The following is an 18,996-nucleotide window of genomic DNA, read 5'->3' as shown; positions in this document are numbered from 1 at the left end:
TAACTGAAAAGTTGCTGGTTCAATTCCCTGTTGGGAAATTGCTGCCCTTTCCTTGGGCAAGGTATTTAACCCAGACGTGCCTCAGTAAACATCCAGCCCTATAAATCAATAACATGTAAAAATTGTAACCTATGTAAGTTGCTCTTCAGAGCCCCTGCTGATTGACAATAATGTAATGAGTGATTTTATACTAGAATGAAACTAATTTTCTGACCAGACATAAGATCAGTAGAGGATTTCACTGCAATCCCAAACATTTGTAAGCCCTCTTTGCTAGTTCTAGGTATGAAGCGTAGATATTTCAAGGGTGTGATTATCTTCCTAGAGCCACCACAAGTGACATCGCTAATGCCAGTGTAGCTCTCTCCACTTACATTTATCCAGGATACCTTTCTCTCTTCTCTTGATGCGCTCTTTGACATTAAGCAATTTTGAGTACAAAACAGTCAAGAGAACAGGGCTTTCTCGGCTGCCACTGAGAGGGATTGTTGTATGGAGTCAATAAACCAGAGTTTCATTAATTTATGAATGAATAACCTCAGCGTCGGTGTTGATCTCCTGTGAGAGCTGGTACAAGCCAAATAAATTACGATTGCGTACTGGAGTAGCGTTAGATTAGTTAAATTGGCGAACTTTCTGTACAGTTGGACTCGCTTTCACTGCCTACGTTTCCAACAATTGCACACCATTGGCCGGACAAGGTGTAACCGTCGTTTCCGTGACTGTCCCAAGGCGGCGACAAGTAGTGTCCTTCTTCCGAGACCCATGTGACAAACGCCGTTTGGCAAATAGTTTGTTTATTAGCTTACGACAACATGAGGTGCGGAAAATGATGAAAACCCATGGATCCACAATGGAGTTGACTGAGAGGAAGCGCATTGCTGACAGGTCCCGCTGTTCCTCTTCCACACAGTCATATGAGGAAAAGGCCCTAATATACGCCCTGACCTAAGGCGGAGAGGGAAAGATATTACACAAGTGCACGGTGAGCCGAAGACTAAGCCCTCCTGTAAATCGGACAAGTCATTCAAAGAAAGACGTATAAATGAAGCAGTTCGTAATCACAGCTGCCAATTACATTTATTCTGATGGTTCTGATGGTTCAGATAGTTGTACTATGATACTTTAGTTGAAAAAGTGTTCACCAATCAACTAGCACACATTTGTCCTAACGTTAAAAGACACGAGATAACGAAAATAAATATTTACTATCATACAAGAGAGGCACTATCATAACTCCCTTAGTAAACATGCATTCGTCTTTTGGCACCACCGTGCCTATCAAAGCAAAAACAAAAAGGACTGGCATAAATGTTTTATGAAGGTCAGCTTCCCTCTTTTGTTCACACTTTTCCTTTGTCAGCTAAAATAAGGAAACAAGTGTAAAAACGCTAAAAGCTTAGTAAAACGTGTAATTACATTTACTGGACTTGCCATTACAAAAACAAACGATAACGTACCAGATGGTGTTGCGGGCCAAATACTACAATTCCCAAAGGCTGTTTTAAGTTAAGTGCAAATTCTCATAATTGAGATAGTATCATCACTCTTTATTACGTACATCTTCCAATGAGAACTGAATACAAAGAACAGGACAAAGAGAGCTATTTGAAATCTATTATCTCCCATATTTTGGAAACTGAAAATTTTGTGCTCGCTTTTATGACATTCTTCCGCCACCTCCCAACTTTTAAACTGGAGGATTCAAAAACGTAGCCTAAATGCGTGCGGTTACCTGACAGAAACCATTAAACTAACATTCAGCATTAAAATAAACTGACAAGACGTACCGTAATAGGAATGGAGCAAACGAGGAAGATCAAGGTCATGAGCACTAGGAGAGCCAGGTGATCCAACTCCTCAGGATGACGAACCTGCGACGGAGGGGTCTCCCCTCTCGAAGAGGCACTGCAGATGCTCTGCGAGCGGGTGAGCCTGTACATCTTCATCAGGTTGATTTTCACCAGCAAGTTGCAAATGACCACGGCAAGAATGGCCAACGCAAAGAAGGTGGCGTATATCAGGGAGAAAGCCTTGCCGATCCCTTCTGACTCGTTCAGGCTGATAAAGCACCAGGTACCGGGCAGGTACTGTCTGTACTTTCCGAAGCCGAAGCATGGCATCAGGCAGAAGAGGACTGAGAACGCGTAGATGCTGATCAAAGTCAGCAAAGCTCGCCTCCGCGTAACGTATCGGTGGTACATGTAAGGATATCCTAGGGAGAGCAGGCACTCCACAGCCATTGCCAGCAAAATCAGCATGGAGCACAAGCCAAAGAAGGACATCAGCAGCGCAAAGGTGTGACACAGATACTCACTTATGTCCATCAGACACTTGGAAAGTGAGTAACATGCGAGTACCATCGAGCTCAGTAAAACTTTGCCTAGCAGGTCCGTCCAAACCAGTCCCGATACCAGCACATAGAAAACAGAAACTGGATTGCTCCTGGCAACTATTTTGTGTCGGTAAATAATCCAAAGAGCTATGAGGTTACCAATCAACCCCGTTATGAAAAGGGCTATCGCCGGGCACACGACGCACCACCGGTCTTTGTGACCCGGGTCTGAGATAGTGCAGCTGTTGTTGCAGTCCATCCTATGTGTTGTTTCTGATGCCACTAAGTGAAGCGAAGCCTTTTGCAGCGCATGTGACTGTTGGCGTGTCGACCTTTATATTTTAGCGGCGTCTCTCAGGATGTGAGCATGCTCAAATAATATGTGCAAGATAAACATCTTGATCAAATCGTTGTGTTACTTCCCGAAACCACCAGCAAGCTGCCGTGAAATATCTTCAGCAAAAAAGCGAATTTCTTTATGAAAGGATGTTGCATATAAAATTTTAAATCGGATTGAATGCATCGACAAGATACTGTGTAAAACGACAGCGCATCACGTTGTAGGTTGAGTGTTTTACCCCAGTCCCGCCCTGTGTTTATTATGGTCAGTTTTTCGAGGTTTTTTTGTGACGAATGAGTATTTCTGCCGCTGTGATTGTTGTTATTACTACTTATTAGTAGTATTATGGCAATAGTGGCAGCGGCAGGAGCAGCAGCAACAACAACTACAACAACAACAACAACAATAATAATAATAATAATAATAATAATAATAGCAGTGGTGGTAGCTGTGGCGGTGGTAGTGGCAGAAGTAGTAGTAATTTATTTGCTAGTCCATTATAGCGCCGCATCAGCAACCGTTTTGTTGGAGAAGGATGCCATCGTGTGGCATTGTAAAATTATTCAGCTTGATCCGCTCATTGCGAGGTCAAGGCTTCATTCTGTGCTCTTGTTGACCTTTCCTTGTTCCGATGCTGCTTTTATGGTACTTGGTTTTATGGTACTTAAAAACAGTGCAAATCGGCTGCTTCTGTTTCAAACAAATTCTATGCTTTCACTTTACCAAATTCCCATGTTTTATCCTAACAACTTTTTGAAGTAGGGTGCCACAGGGTGGCGCAGCGGACCACAGATAGATTGAATTACTCTTCTTTGAGGTGAGATAAGGATCTAGAATCCATGATTTTGTCATTTAGTGAGTATCATAAAGAAAACCGTAAAAACCACTGACAATTTTATAATAACAAGCTTATGCGAGATATATTTTAAAGAAATAAACACTTCCGCCATGTAAATAACTCCATGCGTAACGCGAACTACGCCTCCAGTAATTAGCCAGCAAATAGGTCTAATGCAGAATAAAACATGGAGTGGAGACATTTACCTCTGACGCAAAACTATTTTAGATATCTACATGCATGCTAACATTTTACATAAAATCATTCTTGTGGAAACATATTTTTGGTCATTTGGTCATGGTCGTATGTAAATCTTTCCTATAAGGCGACTCGGGGTCTTTTTAAACGACCTCCAGTTGAATTCAGTCAACATGTGTTATACTGTAGCTGTTACAGAACAAACCGAAAAATAGGCTATGTTCATTTCGTGTTTGCTATTAGATACCAACAGGCAATTCAACACAATATCTCTCAAATTTTAATGCACTGAGCATCGAATAACTTAATTTTGCCCAGACCACTGATTGTCATCAGTTGGGCTAGTTGGGAACATGAAATGTTCAGAAAAGAAATTCGTTTTTTCACATTTTTCTATAGATTTTTTTTTTTTTTTTTTGCCTTAATGAAACACTGTATCTATGACGTGACAGAGGAATATTTGCTGGACATGCAGTGCGAACCGATTACATTATAATCACAAAAAAGGTTACAATACGTGTAGCCTATTTGTAAAGGGCGGAAACTGATACAATAATTTCAAATGTCTCAAAGACGCAACACTCCTATGGTGACCGAGTAAGGAAATTGTTCACGTTGAGGCGGACTGGAGAGCTATGAGAAACTCTTTTGTGAGTGATCTTTAAAAAAAAAAAACTAAAATTTGAAAATGAAAACCAGATGGTATCCGGTGTCTTGCCAATCAAGAGGAGTGTAGCCAATCATGGTCTTCTGCACTTCCAGATCCCGCCCCTTTACTTTCCAGGGCGTTTGGGTCAGAGGTAGAAGTTGATGTGGATTGAAATTCCTATAGATATTGACATCCCTGTTGCTTCTTATCAGCTTTGTCGATTGCTGGGCGAATCCCCCCTTTCTCGCAGCGTGGCATACGCTTTTCCCCCCTAAGATCAATGCAGCGTAGATTTTAGACGCACAATGAAGATGTGGGTCAAATTGACAATACTATTTCTCAAACTCTCCTGGACTTTCCATTTTGTAACAGCAATCCAAAGGAAAGATATTTTCCCATATGGGCCAGGTAACGGCGATTTAATTCTGCAAGAGGGGGACGATGAGACCTCCAAGGCACTCGCGCTGAAGAAGCCAATGTTTTTCTATGAGGCGCAGTTCAGCGATTTATACGTAAGTCAATCGAATGAGAAACTTCATTTTCTGTATTCTGTATCTTGTAGAAATTGCTTGTTACCAGCTACTGGTGAAGTCAGCGGTGATATGATATGATGTAATGTACTGTTCGCATATCACGTTTTTAAAGATGACTCGTGCAATATTTAACGGCGCTTAAATGAAAAAAGTTGAGACAGGCCACTAATTGTGGAAAAAATCTACATGATGCGTAGAGGAAGAACTTTGTATAGACAGGAGGACGAGAATTTTAAACAGGCGTAGCCTATGTGTGATCATTTCGGTATGCAAATACAAAATAATCAAATGGACAAATGGCTCTCGTATCTTGTGTTCCGAAGAGCAAACATTAATGTGAAAGTGAATTTATCTGAAGCAACAGGTTGCCTTTCTGAAAACGACCACACTTTTGATTCGATTTTCAAGGTTTTAGTGTATGATCATTTCATTTATGTTGAAGCCTTGACCAAAAGAAGAACCACGTCTACCAAGGCTCATGAAAAAGAAAGTGGAAACGTTATTTCACATAAGGAACGCGTAACTCACAAACGGCTCAAACGCTTACACCGCTTTGACCCAGAATAACCTGTGAGAAGGCAACGCGTTGCGGACTGTTATTGTTTCTCCCCAGCCTGCTGTGCTTATTTCCGTTGTAACTGTTGAACATTATTAAATTGAATTACGCCGTGGGATTCGCCAAAAGAGGCTACCCACGAAGCAACTCCGATAAAACATTCTTTTGACTAATCGAATCTGTTGGCTTGTGTCGAAAGATCAAGTGCGGTATTGTACTGAAAACCTGCAAAAGTACTTAAACTGTTGAGTTGGAACAGTAAAACTGTCATGGTTACCTTGCACCAGATGTAACACATTTACAAAGCAACACATTTTAAAACTTTTATATAGTGCAGTCTGGAGTATCTTGACTGTGAAGCATTTACGTTTCAAAGAAGTTACCAATACGTTTGAAGGCATGATATCAGATTAAATTTTTAGCTGTATTCCAGAAATATTTTAACAGCTCGGTGTTCGAGAAAGAAAAGTAGTTTCTGGAGTATCGACAGATAACATCTCACAGAGGTTCAGTATGCTTAACTATGAACGTCAGAATAAGTGGAATTTCAAAACAAACACTGAAAGAAACAGAGACAGTGTTGTCAGACTAGTGTGCTGAGAACTGAGTACAGAACTGTTAGCCATGTTTAAATGAATGGACATGTCTATGAAATTGTCCTGACTAACTGCATCTGTAATCAATGCCTGCTTTTTCTACCCCCAGGTGGCCACCAATGGAATAATATCCACCCAGGACCTCCCAATGGAGAAACAGTATGTGGATGACGGCTTCCCCACTGACTTCCCAGTCATCGCGCCCTTCCTGGCTGACATTGATACCAGCAATGGGAGAGGGGCCATCTACTACCGACTGGAGGAATCGCCGAGTGTGCTGAACCGGATCGCGCAGGAGGTGAACCGCGGCTTCCCAGCGGCCCGCTTCACGCCCTCTTACGCTGTCATCGCCACCTGGGAGAATGTGGGGGCTTACGAGGAGGTGACCCGGAACTCGGGGCCGTCCAATAGGGTAAGGGTGCACGTCCGTCATCATTACTGGGTGTCCATTCTGTGCACCCCTGAGGGCTGGACTCTTAAACTGTGTTTTAACCTCTCCTATGGGTCAGAGGTAATCAGTACAGGTCATCAGCAGTATCCCCACCCACCTCCGCCCCACCCCCCATCACTGGAGGGTGGCACACAACGTCCATCTTTAGGGATTACTGAATGCCTTCAAAAGGTATTGTTGTTGGGAGCCATGGTCTTTCCTCAGGTAATGCACAGAAAAAACCATGGAAGATATGTGCAATTCTGACCCAATCTGGTTTTAGGGCCAATGTTTTAGTGCACTGCCGAAAACCTTTTTTCGGGGAGGAAATTCATTTGAAATTATATTTCTCTGATGTGCCAGGATCCTAGAAAAGGCTATTCACATTCATACTGTAAAGCACTACATAAGTGCTTGAGCAGTTCTATGGAGCAAAACATGTGGTGGTACTTTTAATGGCAAGGCTTGTGCTCTTAATGGGAAATTAGTGTGAAGCTGCTGCCAGAAGTCTTTATAATAGTGGAGGACTTCCCTACCTAATCTACTAAATGAAGTGCATTGTGTTGCACGTAAGCATACAGGCAAGCTATTGTGAGCCATTGCAGCACACACAGGTATTTGTCTGAAGCAGGCAAGTATAACCTTATACTTGTAAATGTTTATACAGGATCTACTTGCATTGTCAAGCAAGTTTAATATATACATATTTCCTGAATGTTAAGATCCATCTATGATACTTTAAGATTTGAAGATTTCCTTGTGTAGATCTTGCCAGATAGTCATATTCCAAGTTAGTCGGTGGATGTTTTGGATATTTTGGCTCATGCACCATTTCTCAAAGGATTTGGAAACATTTGTGGTGTGTCTTTCAGCATGAGCTCAGATAATGGTCTTTAAACACATCAGCTGTTAGCAGGGCGAGGACGGCAATCCTGAACAGCTTCAGTGGTATGAAAAGCTAAGTGTCTGCAAGAAGGTGAATCATTCATTAAGGTCTGGGGTTGTTTTCCTGGGGTCCAGAGCGAAATGGATCGATTTCAGCCCAGATGTAGACGAGCACACGGGGCAGAATGTTCAGTGTCGCCGGTTTATTCTAATGCGCTGAAATGAATAGGCTTTTCTGTTGTTCATGTTGGCATTTAGGCTCATTCCTGGGCAAGTCAGGAGACAGCTGCACTGAACTGAAAATATTATCTTTCATTATTTATTTGTTCAGCCAAGCACCCCTGCACTGGTAACTAAGTTCTAGAGAAACACATCCACATGTTTAATCCTTAGAGTCCAAGTGATCAAAAGGTCCCCTCTTCGCTGACAAATGGGTCAAATTTAACTGGAACACTTTTTTTAAAAGCAACATTCCCAAAACATAATTGCTGCTTTGTGTGACACTTTTCTAGATGGTACACTGTGTGGGTTTTTGTGTGCTGATTTGGTTAGGAACACTCTTTGAAACTTGTATCTATTTTGGGGGTGGAAAATAAAGGCAGTATGTAAAATGACCAAGCCAGTCAACTGGTAGGGTAAAGCAAAAGCCCTGTGTTTTTCCAAACCGTTGGCAGTGCCTGTTAGACTCATAGTGCAGGTTGGCAGTCAGTCTGTCTGCAGCTGCTGCTGCTCCAGCGCTAGCAACAAACAAACAAGAGCGTCTGTTTCACAAGTCTCAAAAAGACTCTTCTCACACACCTCTTCGAGAGTGAACAGAAGGGCTCCTGGCTGGAGCTCAAGTCCCAGTCATTGCTGACTCACATATCAGTTCCTCGTGTGTTTATTCAAAAATGTTAATAACTGTTTTGTGGAAATATTAACTTGCAGGTTATAGTGGAGTGCTCAGCAGTTGAAGTGAAGAGGTTCTGGACTCAAGATGGCCTGACCCTGTGTTTGGTTTTGTTTTCCTTTGTTTTTCTGTTTGCTTGGATGGGGCTTAACTGATCTGCTGGCCGAGAGTTTGCAGTGGATGCGGAGGAAAAATTCTGGATGATCCCTCTTACCTGCATTAACTCAGCTTGGCCACAGGTCTCCAGCCCTACAGATGTCCATCATCTAGCGAGATCTTGCGGATTTGTTCCTCTTTAAACAAACAAGCAGTTAAAATCCCTAATGAACAGGTCTGGGTTCGGTCACCCGTCGTGCCCTGCAGTGCCATCCCCGGCTGGACCCGGCCTGTTCTGTCCCATCCGGGCCTGGCTACACGTGGGAGCCTAATTATTTACAACAACATCTTTAAACAATCTTGTTTATGGGCGTGTTTCTGTACTGCTCCGAGGCAGTGTGGTCCTGTAATTAAAGTTTGAGGCTTTGTGGTGGGGGTGGGGATGGGGGGGAGGGGATGTGCTGTGGAATTTGGGAAGGGGGGACTATGGCACTCAAAGCCAGATGCAGCAGTCCCCTGGGGGGTGGGGGGGACTGACAGTGTAGAGGTGATAGCTCCATTTTGGGGAGCTGGGATTAACTAGGATTGAGGAGGGCATTTCACACGGAGTCAGATACTCAGAAAGAGGTGGGGGAAGGGGCTCATGGTATGATATGTTCCTTTGTTCACAAATTACATTAACCTCAGTTGGGGTGGCAGTGGGTGGCCACACAGTAAGGCTGTCATGTTTTACAAATAATGACAAATCCCACGTGCCCAAACTCCATGTTCTCAGGGTTTAATTAGATGGCACTGAAGGCAGAGTAGCAATATAACAAACTGCACAAAACGGGACTTCACCGCAGTGGTTCTTCCACCACTTTTAATTATGGCTTCACTGGAGTGTAGGCCGCCTTTAAACAGGGTGCGAAAAACAGTGGGAGGGAGAGAAAAGGGCAGCTTTGAAAGCCTCCACAAATATGTAGAAACACTGAATCATTCCCACCGTGTGCATTTGCTGAGATGCCAGCTTGTGAAACCAGGGCCACATTTGTAAAACTAATATGAGATTGACCCTTTGGCTGGGATTCGTGCAGTGTACATTGTGAACGATTTTTACATATATCAGGAAGAAAGAAATATGGTGCACGGCTAATGGCAGCTCAGAGGATGAGCAAGGTGGTCAAATGCATGCTGGAGTGTATAAGAAGGGAACACCAGTGTTTCCTAACAGAGATGTAACTGAACGTGAGAAATGGTGTGTGATGTATTGTCATTGAAAAGATAGACGTGGCTGCTGAATGGAATGTTTCGCTCTTGAGCATTGATCAGGTGGTCATGAGTAAAATATAAGCCATGCCACGTCCTTGGATTTGCTAAGGGAATAAGTATTATTAATGTATTAATATATTTAGATAATACCTAATGTAAGTGTAGCATTAGAACTGAATGAGTAAAATCCAAGAGATTCCGTGGCTGACGGTGACAATCTCCGCTCGACAGGTGAACACTTTCCAGGTGGTTCTGGCGTACGATGAGAGGGACTCCTACGCCCTGTTTCTGTACCCCGAGGATGGGCTGCAGTTCTTTGGGACGCGGCCCAAGGAGTCCTACAATGTGCAGCTGGAGCTCCCGGCCCGCGTTGGCTTCTGCAGAGGAGAGGTGTCCTTCTTCATCTTTTCCCGCACAGAAGGGCCCTACTACAGTGTCACCAGCAATGAGCAGAGCGTCAAAAACCTCTATCAGTGAGTACCTACTCACACACTAGATACACGTCTTACCTGACTGAAGATTCAGGTCCTTGATGGGTGGCTTATATTGGCAGGCTTGATCTGGTGTAGTATTATGTTTCTGGTAAAATAAGAAAAAATAAAAAATTAAGAAGTAATGAAATAACCTGACATTGACTTGAGTTGCCAGATAACCAAGTGAAAAAAAACTAGAATGATATTGATGATGGTAATTTGCCACTGGAATAGTTTGCTTGGAGTGCCACTTAAAAGTGAGATTTTTCTAAACAATTCACTTACATCAGATGTTATATGTTGCTAATTTAAACAATTTGGGTATAATTTGATTTTTGTTTTTGTGAAAGCAGTTGAGGCTAAATACTTTGTTAAACAGGTTTAGAATCTGAGCCCACTGATCGCCTGATAATGACTCCCAGGTAAACACACTGATATCCATGTGTCTCTCTCTATCTGTTGTCCTCAGGGTGGGGAACACAGGAGTGCCTGGGGTATGGCTCTTCCACATAGGCAACAGTTACTCCTTCCAGAATGTGGTTCCTGCTTCTGTGGGTGGCGTGGTGCCCACTCTGGCGACGGTGGTCCACGGTGGCGAGCGCAGCACCACCCCCGAGTACTCAGAGGAGTACACCGACACGGACGAAGGCTTCTACGACCCCACGGACGACGACTACCCCACCACCCTGCCCGACCCCGAGTTTCCCCCTCCCACCCTGTTCCGCCCCTCTGTCATCGGGGCCCCAGAGCCGGAAGCCCTGCCGGGCCAGCCGCACCTTCAGCCTTACGGCGGGGACCTCCCGCTGACCTCTGACCCTCAGGTCCCGGACACCTTGCCCCCGTCACCCCCGGCGTCGGGTCCCGGGGAGTACCCGTTACCAGAGCCCCGTAACCTCCCACCAGAGGATGCCAACCAGCCACAGCCTCCACTACTGGAGGCGTACCCTGGCAGAGAGGAGACCCCTGTCCTGGAGATCAGACCTCCACACGCTCCCAACCGGCAGGTGGTCAGTGTGGACGAGGACGTAGACTTCGACACAGGTGGTAAGTGACTCAGCATGCATACGGGGGAGCCCTCTTCCCTGATTGTGATGCAGTGGATTTCACAGATGGCAAACCTCTCCCTTTGATTTGGTTTGCTTAACTCCTTTTCCCCCTAGTTTTACCTCTACTGTCTGTCTGCTTAAAAGCCATGATGAAAGATGTTCCTGACACTCCAGTTTAACCGAGTTCATGTCTGCAGGGGCAATGTTCTTAGACCCAGACTGTGTTGATGCTATGATTTATTGGAGCTGGGTTTTTCTTTCCTAATTTTCCTTGGAAAGTTCATCTGGAATGCGTTACATCAGCCTGCTGCACTGGTCATTGTTAAGGGCCAGGTCTGAGGGGATTAACTGCTAGTTAGCAATGCAGATCTCTCCTCTCACATAGAGGAATGAGGAAATGCAGTATCCAGACTTCGAGTCACAAAGCCAGGAACAGATGCCTTAGGGGCTGACATTTGTTTAATACTTGGCCGCTGAACTTTGCGCAGTTCTCAGGAACGATGAGATGTTTTTTCTGAGGAAAAACAAACAGCCGAACAGTGAGCAACCATCAACGAACTGGTTACTCAATGAAGGTTTTTACAATTCCAACTGCTGCTGTAGCCATGCACTGTAACCCTAATGTGAGCTATGCTGTGAGCCACATGTGCTCACCACTGATTTCCGCTTATTGGCTGACTAGATGTTGTGACATAAAGGAAGGTCAGTCGCAGCCAGTAAATTTGTCAAAGTACCAAATTACTGTGGTTTTCTTAATTAATGATTCATGGTAGCTGTTCATTTTTTTTCTAATATTCATTTGCTTAATTTAGCTATTTACCCACCTATACAAACATTTTTGAACCTAAGTTTATCTGTATATCTGTACATATTTTGAACCTGTCACTACAGCTGTTTTTATAGGAACTATTCAAATGAATTATGATAGATAAATGGTGATCTCACAGGGATTAAAGCCTGGTGAAATCCAGCACCCTGACCACTACTTCACTCCTGTGCATCTGCTGTATTTCAGATAAAAGAAAATGGCTGCTATGTTTAGCTATCTTCTCTTTCCTTCAGTGTCAAGACAGAACGCTTTACCACTCTGTCTCTCCTGCTGTGATAAAGTGCTGACAGAGGCAGTGGACCCATCCTCTTCATCATGTCCTCTTGTCTCTGTCTTTGTCCCCCCTCTCTTGCTGTGTCAGGATATTAGGGCCTTTCTTTCCCCTCCTGCTCTGTGCTGTAGTGTTGGGTTGTTTTGATGGGCTTTAGCTCTGACCTCTGCCCCCCCTGCAGTGATACAGTATACCACAGAACACAGGGAGACGTGCGCCAGGTTCCAGCACCAGTGTTCTCAGAGCGGTTACTGCACCGACTACTCCTCTGGCTTCTGCTGCCACTGCAGCGCGGGCTACTACGGCAACGGACGACACTGCCTGCCGGAGGGTGAGTTCCCATTGGTGATACCATGGCCGAGGGAGGCGAGAGTCACGGGATTGACATATGCCACTGTTGTGTGGCTTTGTTATGTGTCAGGAGAGACAGGAGGACAGTGTCTGGAAACCAATCACAGTTGCTTTGTAGTGGGATTCAGGATGTCTACACACGTCAGGGTTCTGCTGTGACAGTTACTCCAGCAGTGATGAGGTTAATTCTTGTGCATTTGGGGACAAGAACTCTCACATCATCCATTGTCATAGCTAAATGGATGTTGGTTGAAGAACTTAAGCTTTTCCTTGTTCTCTAAATATTTGGGCTTTTTCAGTCTTTTTTTTTTCTACAGTGACATGTTTGCTTAACATCAACTTCAGTGGAGCATAGTTTGTTCAGGGAGTTTATTATAAGAATTGGATATTATACTGAGAAGGACCATATATAAAACAAACAAATGTACAGGATTGATATTTATCTGCACTAGCTATGAAGACATTTTCAAACAGATGTACTGATTTAGCAAGACTTAATGAATTGGCTCTAAGAACTAATGAGTATGCGAACCTGGAATGACCCTGCTTTACTGGAAGTGAAAGCTCCATAGATCGGACACTGCTTACATGGGCATCTGTCTCAGTAAATCTGGCTGCAACATGTGTTCAGTGTAGTGGACACAGAGACACACACCCATTATTCATTATTTAATTAATTATACATTAATTAATTATACATTATTTAATGTTTTAAAAGCCTAAATTGGGCACCATGGGACACACACACACACACACACGTACACGCTCAAACTTGCCAGGTCTCCATCCAGACCCTGGGCTCAGACGACAACTTCATCTTGTTCCCAGCCGCACAGTTATTTCCTGCCAAAACAGCGCCTCTAATGTAGGCATGCATCCTGAAACAAGGCTTCCAGTCAGGGCAGTGTGTAGGGGTGCGGAGCAGCTGCTAATTGCCTCTAAGTAGTGGACTTTCATTTGGACATAGTGTTAATAACTGTATTTTTCTCCACAGTCCTTTTCACTATCCCAGTCATGAGCAAAACAAGATTGAAAAGTCCGTTGGAGCATGGTTAGGTTGTGACCATGTGTGCGGGACTCCATGTGAAGTGCACTTGTTATATTTCAACAGCTAGTCTTAAAAGTGTTTTGAAAATAAATGCTGTCACCAGCTATGACATAGGGGTATATTTAACAGCAGCTGGTGCTGAAAATCCAGTCCCCCCCGACTGTTTTACATTGCTTTAGATGAACTTGCAGAACGAAAACACTAGTTCCCTCTAAAGTATCTCTCTTTGCTTGTTGTGACAGATTAATGACCCGTATTCTTGTAGCATGTGTTCATAAGGAAAGTCCTGCTCTTCATTAGGCAGCACAGACACTGGGAGCATTGTGCAAAGTGGAGGCGTAAGTGAATGGAAGATGTAGGGAGGAAAAGTCCCTTGTGTCATCATGGTTTTGCCCATCCTCCGTCTGGATCATAGCCATACCCACAGTGACATAACAGGATGAGTCCCTGACACAGCCCTAACATGTGCTCTTGACCTCCTCTCTTTCCCATAGCGGGATGTTTGCTTCTCTTGCACTGCCAACTTTTTTTTTCAAAAACATTTGAGGGTCGCGGCTCTTAGTTCCTAGAAATGTGGGTCAAAGCAGACATTGTAGGGGAAGAAAAATCCCAGAAAGAAGAAGAAAAAAAACGCCCCGCTGCCTTGCGGCGTCTGTGTTCAGTCACAGTGCTCGGCGGCTGTGGGGTTCGGAGGCGTCCGGCTGTGAGAATGTTTGCGCTCTGCATCCCCAGGGGCCCCTCATCGCGTGAATGGGAAGGTGAACGGCGTCGTGTCCGTGGGGGCCACTCCGGTGGTGCTGAACAACGTGGACCTGCACGCCTACATCGTGGTGGCGGACGGCCGGGCCTACACCGCCGTCAGCCAGGTGCCAGAGCCTGTTGGCTGGGGGCTGATGCCCATGGCTCCTATTGGTGGCCTGTTCGGCTGGCTGTTTGCCTTGGAGCTGCCAGACCACCAGAATGGCTTCAGCATCACAGGTAAGGCCTCATGGTCTTTTTTTATATGGTTTATTTCCTATATGGCTTCATGAAGGGTGTTTGACTGTGATTCCATTAGTCATTCCATAGTCATCAATTATGTTATCCAGTTGAAGGGCTGTGTTGTCTCTTTATGATGGACGTTTTGCCATGAGATACATTGTCCCACTCTTGAGCCTTACACTGGCCAAGTGTAGCATCTTTGTGCACTCACTCTAACAGGGGTAAAACATTCCTGCATCCCCCAGGTGCTGAGTTCACGCATTACGCTGAGGTGACCTTCTACCCTGGAAAACAGCATCTCATCATCATCCAGACAGCTAAGGGCCTGGACTCCCAGAACTACCTCAGCTTGGACACTCGCATCCAAGGCAGTGTTCCATTCATTGCCCCAGGTTCCACAGTGCAGATTGAACCATACAAGGAGACGTACCATTATTACCCCTCAGGTATGTCCCACTGTTTTCTGTCCTCTACTAACCCTGACAATTTCAGATGAACTCCAGTTTATATGGAGATGGTTTCCTAAACTGTCTGGCCATACACATCTGCCCATACTGGCTAAGACAGGTTACGGACAGCCCAGTGGAGACAAGGCAATACAGTTCGTATGACATATGGGGCTGTATCAACTTTAATTAAAAGCCAGAGAAAAAAAGTTGAACAGACCCTTGAGTGATGTCCTGCCAGTTATGTGATGTCACAATGGCGCCACTGATTCTCTTGGCCTCCAGTCTTTCACCATTTTCTGATAGAGATCAGAGGGTCGTTGAGAGGATGAGATAAAAAAGAACAGTTTGCATGCACACTACTTCCTTTGTAGAAAGTCATTTTTAAAAGTAAATTGTTTATCGTGTTCAGGTTTATTACACAAAACACTTTAATCCATCTAACAATCCAGGGGGTTTGGCCCGATTTCACGTCCAAGGTTAGGGTAGAGGGAGTGTCGCCTGAATATCGATCTCATGCAAACTGTTCTCTGCTGTGCATTCTGGGTGAATGTAGTATGATCTTTCTTTCTGGTCCAGTGGTGACATCAACCTCGGTGCGGGAGTACACGGTGGTGTCAGCGGAAAGTGGATCCGAAACCCTCTCCTACCAGCTGCGTCAGAACATCACGTACAGGGACTGCCGACATGGGCCCCGCACCAGCCCAGACACCCAGCAGCTGTACATGGAGCGGGCCTTCGTCATGTACGTGAAGGAGGAGCGCATCCTCAGATACGCCATTACCAACAAGATCGGGCCCATCGGAGGTAGGCTCTGCTGTGCTTAACTATATCCCATAGAACCTGATAGTCATATATGGTGGGTCTGTGTGCTTTGAAGACTGTTTGCTTGGCTGTACTTGGAAGAATTTGGGACTTGTGGTTTGTCTTGGACCCAGCGGCACATGTGGTATTTGAGTTATGCAATGTTGTGGCTTTGTGCAAGTTAGGTCTCTTGTGTTTGTACACGGGATTGAAAGTATTCCCGAAAAAGAGTTATGTCTTGGCAGTGGCTCTGCCTGAACAATCCACACTCAGCTCATCAGTTGACGGTCTGTGTGCTTGACTGCGCTCAGATATTTCCTTCCGCTGAACATGCATGACGCAGTGTGCATGTTCATTGAATGACATGGCTGCCACTGAATAAAGATGGATGGGAAAGTACTGGTCCGTGAGACACGATCCTACATGGCTGCATGCTGAGCCCCAGTATTGGGTTACAGTACCTCAATCTCTTTCCTCCCGGACCCCTCGTTTTTATGTTCGCTGATTTGTTAACATGTAAAAAATGTTATGTAATACCATGTTGAATGTTGAGGAAAACCATCTCACTCTTGTGCAGCCAGAGTTGGCTCGGGTTCCACAGCATTCCCCTCCTCCCAGAGATTCGAGATGGAATTGGAGTTTATGGTCTTTAACCTACTGCCTCTCCGCTGTGCTGTTAACCATCTGCGCTGATGTAGGAGCTAATGTAAACTGTGTGTGAAACCTTCATGGCTGCGTAAATGATGGCAGCAGGTATGACATGGTTTTCGTTGGGCTTACGTGTGCAAATTTGGTTGGAGTAATTAACAAATCGCCAAACTAGGCCTTCTCTCTGTACAATAAGTCAGCCTACCTCGTCCCGTGCACACATCTGTTGGACTGTCCTCTCGTGACGCGCTGCCTGTAGCACCATAGCCGTAGCATCCCCAGCTCACGCCGACTGTTGGAGCGGCCACGGCAGGTTAACGAAGGGCAGTAGATCTCTGCAGCACTTCAAGGTGGTGATAGAATGACAGACGTGTTGGAGGTGCGTCTGGGATCCGTCAGGGAGAGAATGATCACGGCAGCATCTCCCCTCCACATCTGTCTCCCATTCAATGGCCGGGAACTGGGCGTCCAGGACCGTGAGCATGCGTGCCCCTGGAGACCGCCACTTCGCTCAGGCGAGGTTGCGCAGATGTTCTGAAAGGAGCCCCCTCCCCCATTCCTTCCTCAGTCTGATTCAGTAACAGTCTGACAGGCAGGAAGTGAGGAAACCTCTTCACTTCCACAGCTGGCGCTGAAATCACTGCAGCGTGGAGACAGGTACTGATAGAGACAGCGAAAAGACACAACAGCACCGCAGTTACAGAACACAGACATCTCCATCTGCAGTCCGGCGACGTACAGACTGTTGCCGTGTTCTGAATTTCGTCCTGTAGAGTGTTGTAGATATTATAAATGTCAGGAGATCTTCCTTAGGAGAACAGAAGTGCAGCGTGGGTTATATGGGAGTATTCTCCCAGTGGGAGTCAGGGAGAGCGTGACTCACTTGCCGTTGAGGTCAGTGTTGTTGGAAGGGGTTATTGTGCAGCTCGCTCTGAAACAATATCACTCCGATGACAGATTTACTGGGCAGCGGGGGGTGGAGGAATAGCTGTGGAGTGATGTCATGGGAACAAAGTGATACCCAGGCTCTGCCCGTTCCTGATGCCCCAGCTTGGGCTTTTGCACCCAGACGGGTCTGACACCAGTAGTAAACAGCTGGAGTGGTCAAGACAGCTGCCTGGCTCTCCTCTCTCTCGCGCTAGATGAAATGAGCACCGTGTTCTCTCTCTGAGTCACTCCCACACAGGGCATCTGATTATGGCCAGACATACTGACACATAAAAACCGGTCAAGCCCACCTTCCTTCTAATGTTTGTTTAGAAGAGCTGTGCTGTGCAGGTGCAGGCCGGACTATGGCCTTATCACCAGCAGGATGTAGGTTTAGGATGTAAGTTACTTTTGATGCCTCATGTAATATGCACCAGCTGAATTACTACATTGCATTATTGCATTAATTTGTTGTTTAGCATTCACCCTTATTCAGAGAGGCTAAGGACTTGCTCACATCTAGTCTTCTGTGAAAATGGTTTTTCATAGCTTCCATGTTTTGCACAAAACCCATTTACCTCCTAGGAAAAAACAGTCTTGATGGGTTTATGAGATTACGTAATTCACAGTTAAGATAAATAAGCGTCTGGGTGTTAATTACTGTGATATAAAGCATCATGGTGGTTTTATCACATCTGTTAAGGAATTTACTGCACCAAGCCATTCCCTCACCTAAAGCAACTCAGTGCAGTTGAGTGAGCGGTTTGAAGTCACGTAGTGGAGTGGATGTGGTTCAGGTAGATTGTAAACAGGGAGTTTTCAATGACAGCCCCATGCAAGAAACAACACAGCTCTTGTAGAGGATTGGGGCTGCGCATGCAGCCAGACTGTTGCCTGGGTCGAAGGCCACAGTGCTGGGACTCTTCCACTGAATTGGGCCAGCAGGCTGTGGGGAGTCCAGTGGTGTCAGCCACACCTGCAGAGCACGAGGTCCCATCCCATGAGGCGGCAAAGAGAGGCCCTCATTTCCTCCCCAGCCGCTCGCTGACAAGTGCAGTTTTTCACTCACCTTTATCCAAAATTCTTGGAGCCGTTTATAAACAGCTGGGCTTCCAAGCAGATCATGCTGGTGAAGTATCTTCACTCAAGGGCACGGCAACAGTGTCCCACCTGGGCTTTTAAAACCCCAAACCACAGACATACCACTACTCCACCCCTCCGATCTGTCCCCTGTCCCTCTAATTATCATGAAGTTAAAAAGAATGCGTGCCCCCCTCTTTGCTTTGCAGTGTTGTTTTTTCTCTCACTTCCCCCCTCCCCCGTGGAGTCTCCTTAAAGGGTCCGTCTCTCTCACTTCAAACAAAAGTCCTCCTGCCTTTGATAATTGGCTAAATTGGTTCATGGCCTGGGGTGAGGAAGTTAAGCTATTTAATGTGTGGCATGGAGGCAGCTGAGTGGGGGGGCTCTGTTCTTTCATGGTGAACCAGCCTTTTTATTCAAGCCATGAAGCCTCCAGGGAAATTTTGGAAGAGTGCAACTGGGCCCCCTCTTCCCATGTTGAGTATGGCTTTGTCAG

At 45.4% G+C, this 18,996-nt stretch overlaps 2 protein-coding genes across 2 annotated transcripts in view; one reads left to right on the top strand and one right to left on the bottom strand.

Moving 5' to 3' along the window:
- Window positions 1–573: 573 nt before the first annotated feature.
- LOC118786476 (prostaglandin D2 receptor-like) lies at window positions 574–2,626 on the bottom strand. The gene is made up of 2 exons (XM_036541535.1): window positions 1,791–2,626; window positions 574–948 (listed from the first exon to the last, which is right to left on the bottom strand). The coding sequence occupies exons 1-2, from the start codon at window positions 2,592–2,594 to the stop codon at window positions 664–666; spliced, it is 1,089 nt and encodes a 362-aa protein (XP_036397428.1). The 5' UTR covers window positions 2,595–2,626; the 3' UTR covers window positions 574–663.
- Window positions 2,627–4,510: 1,884 nt separating this feature from the next.
- Window positions 4,511–18,996, top strand: part of nid2a (nidogen 2a (osteonidogen)) — a 28,381-nt gene continuing 13,895 nt past the window's right edge. Inside the window, exons 1-8 of the mRNA XM_036542344.1 lie at window positions 4,511–4,872; window positions 6,155–6,457; window positions 9,828–10,069; window positions 10,539–11,113; window positions 12,397–12,546; window positions 14,347–14,592; window positions 14,841–15,041; window positions 15,621–15,848. Of these exons, the coding sequence (XP_036398237.1) occupies window positions 4,666–4,872; window positions 6,155–6,457; window positions 9,828–10,069; window positions 10,539–11,113; window positions 12,397–12,546; window positions 14,347–14,592; window positions 14,841–15,041; window positions 15,621–15,848 (2,152 nt within the window). The 5' untranslated portion in view covers window positions 4,511–4,665. The remainder of the gene's footprint in view (window positions 4,873–6,154; window positions 6,458–9,827; window positions 10,070–10,538; window positions 11,114–12,396; window positions 12,547–14,346; window positions 14,593–14,840; window positions 15,042–15,620; window positions 15,849–18,996) is intronic.

This window comes from Megalops cyprinoides, chromosome 12 (assembly GCF_013368585.1).
Source record: "Megalops cyprinoides isolate fMegCyp1 chromosome 12, fMegCyp1.pri, whole genome shotgun sequence".
In the NCBI taxonomy this organism is placed as follows: domain Eukaryota; kingdom Metazoa; phylum Chordata; class Actinopteri; order Elopiformes; family Megalopidae; genus Megalops; species Megalops cyprinoides.
The sequence above is the reverse complement of the archived record's forward strand: the minus strand, read 5'-3'. Positions and strand labels throughout refer to the sequence as shown.

Excerpts from the sequence above, each read along its gene's own strand:
- LOC118786476 (XM_036541535.1), bottom strand. The coding sequence starts at position 2,594 with ATGGACTGCAACAACAGCTGCACTATCTCAGACCCGGGTCACAAAGAC. Across the intron at positions 949-1,790 it reads TTTGCTCCATTCCTATTACG|GTCAGGGCGTATATTAGGGC; the intron begins GTACGTCTTGTC and ends TCTCCGCCTTAG.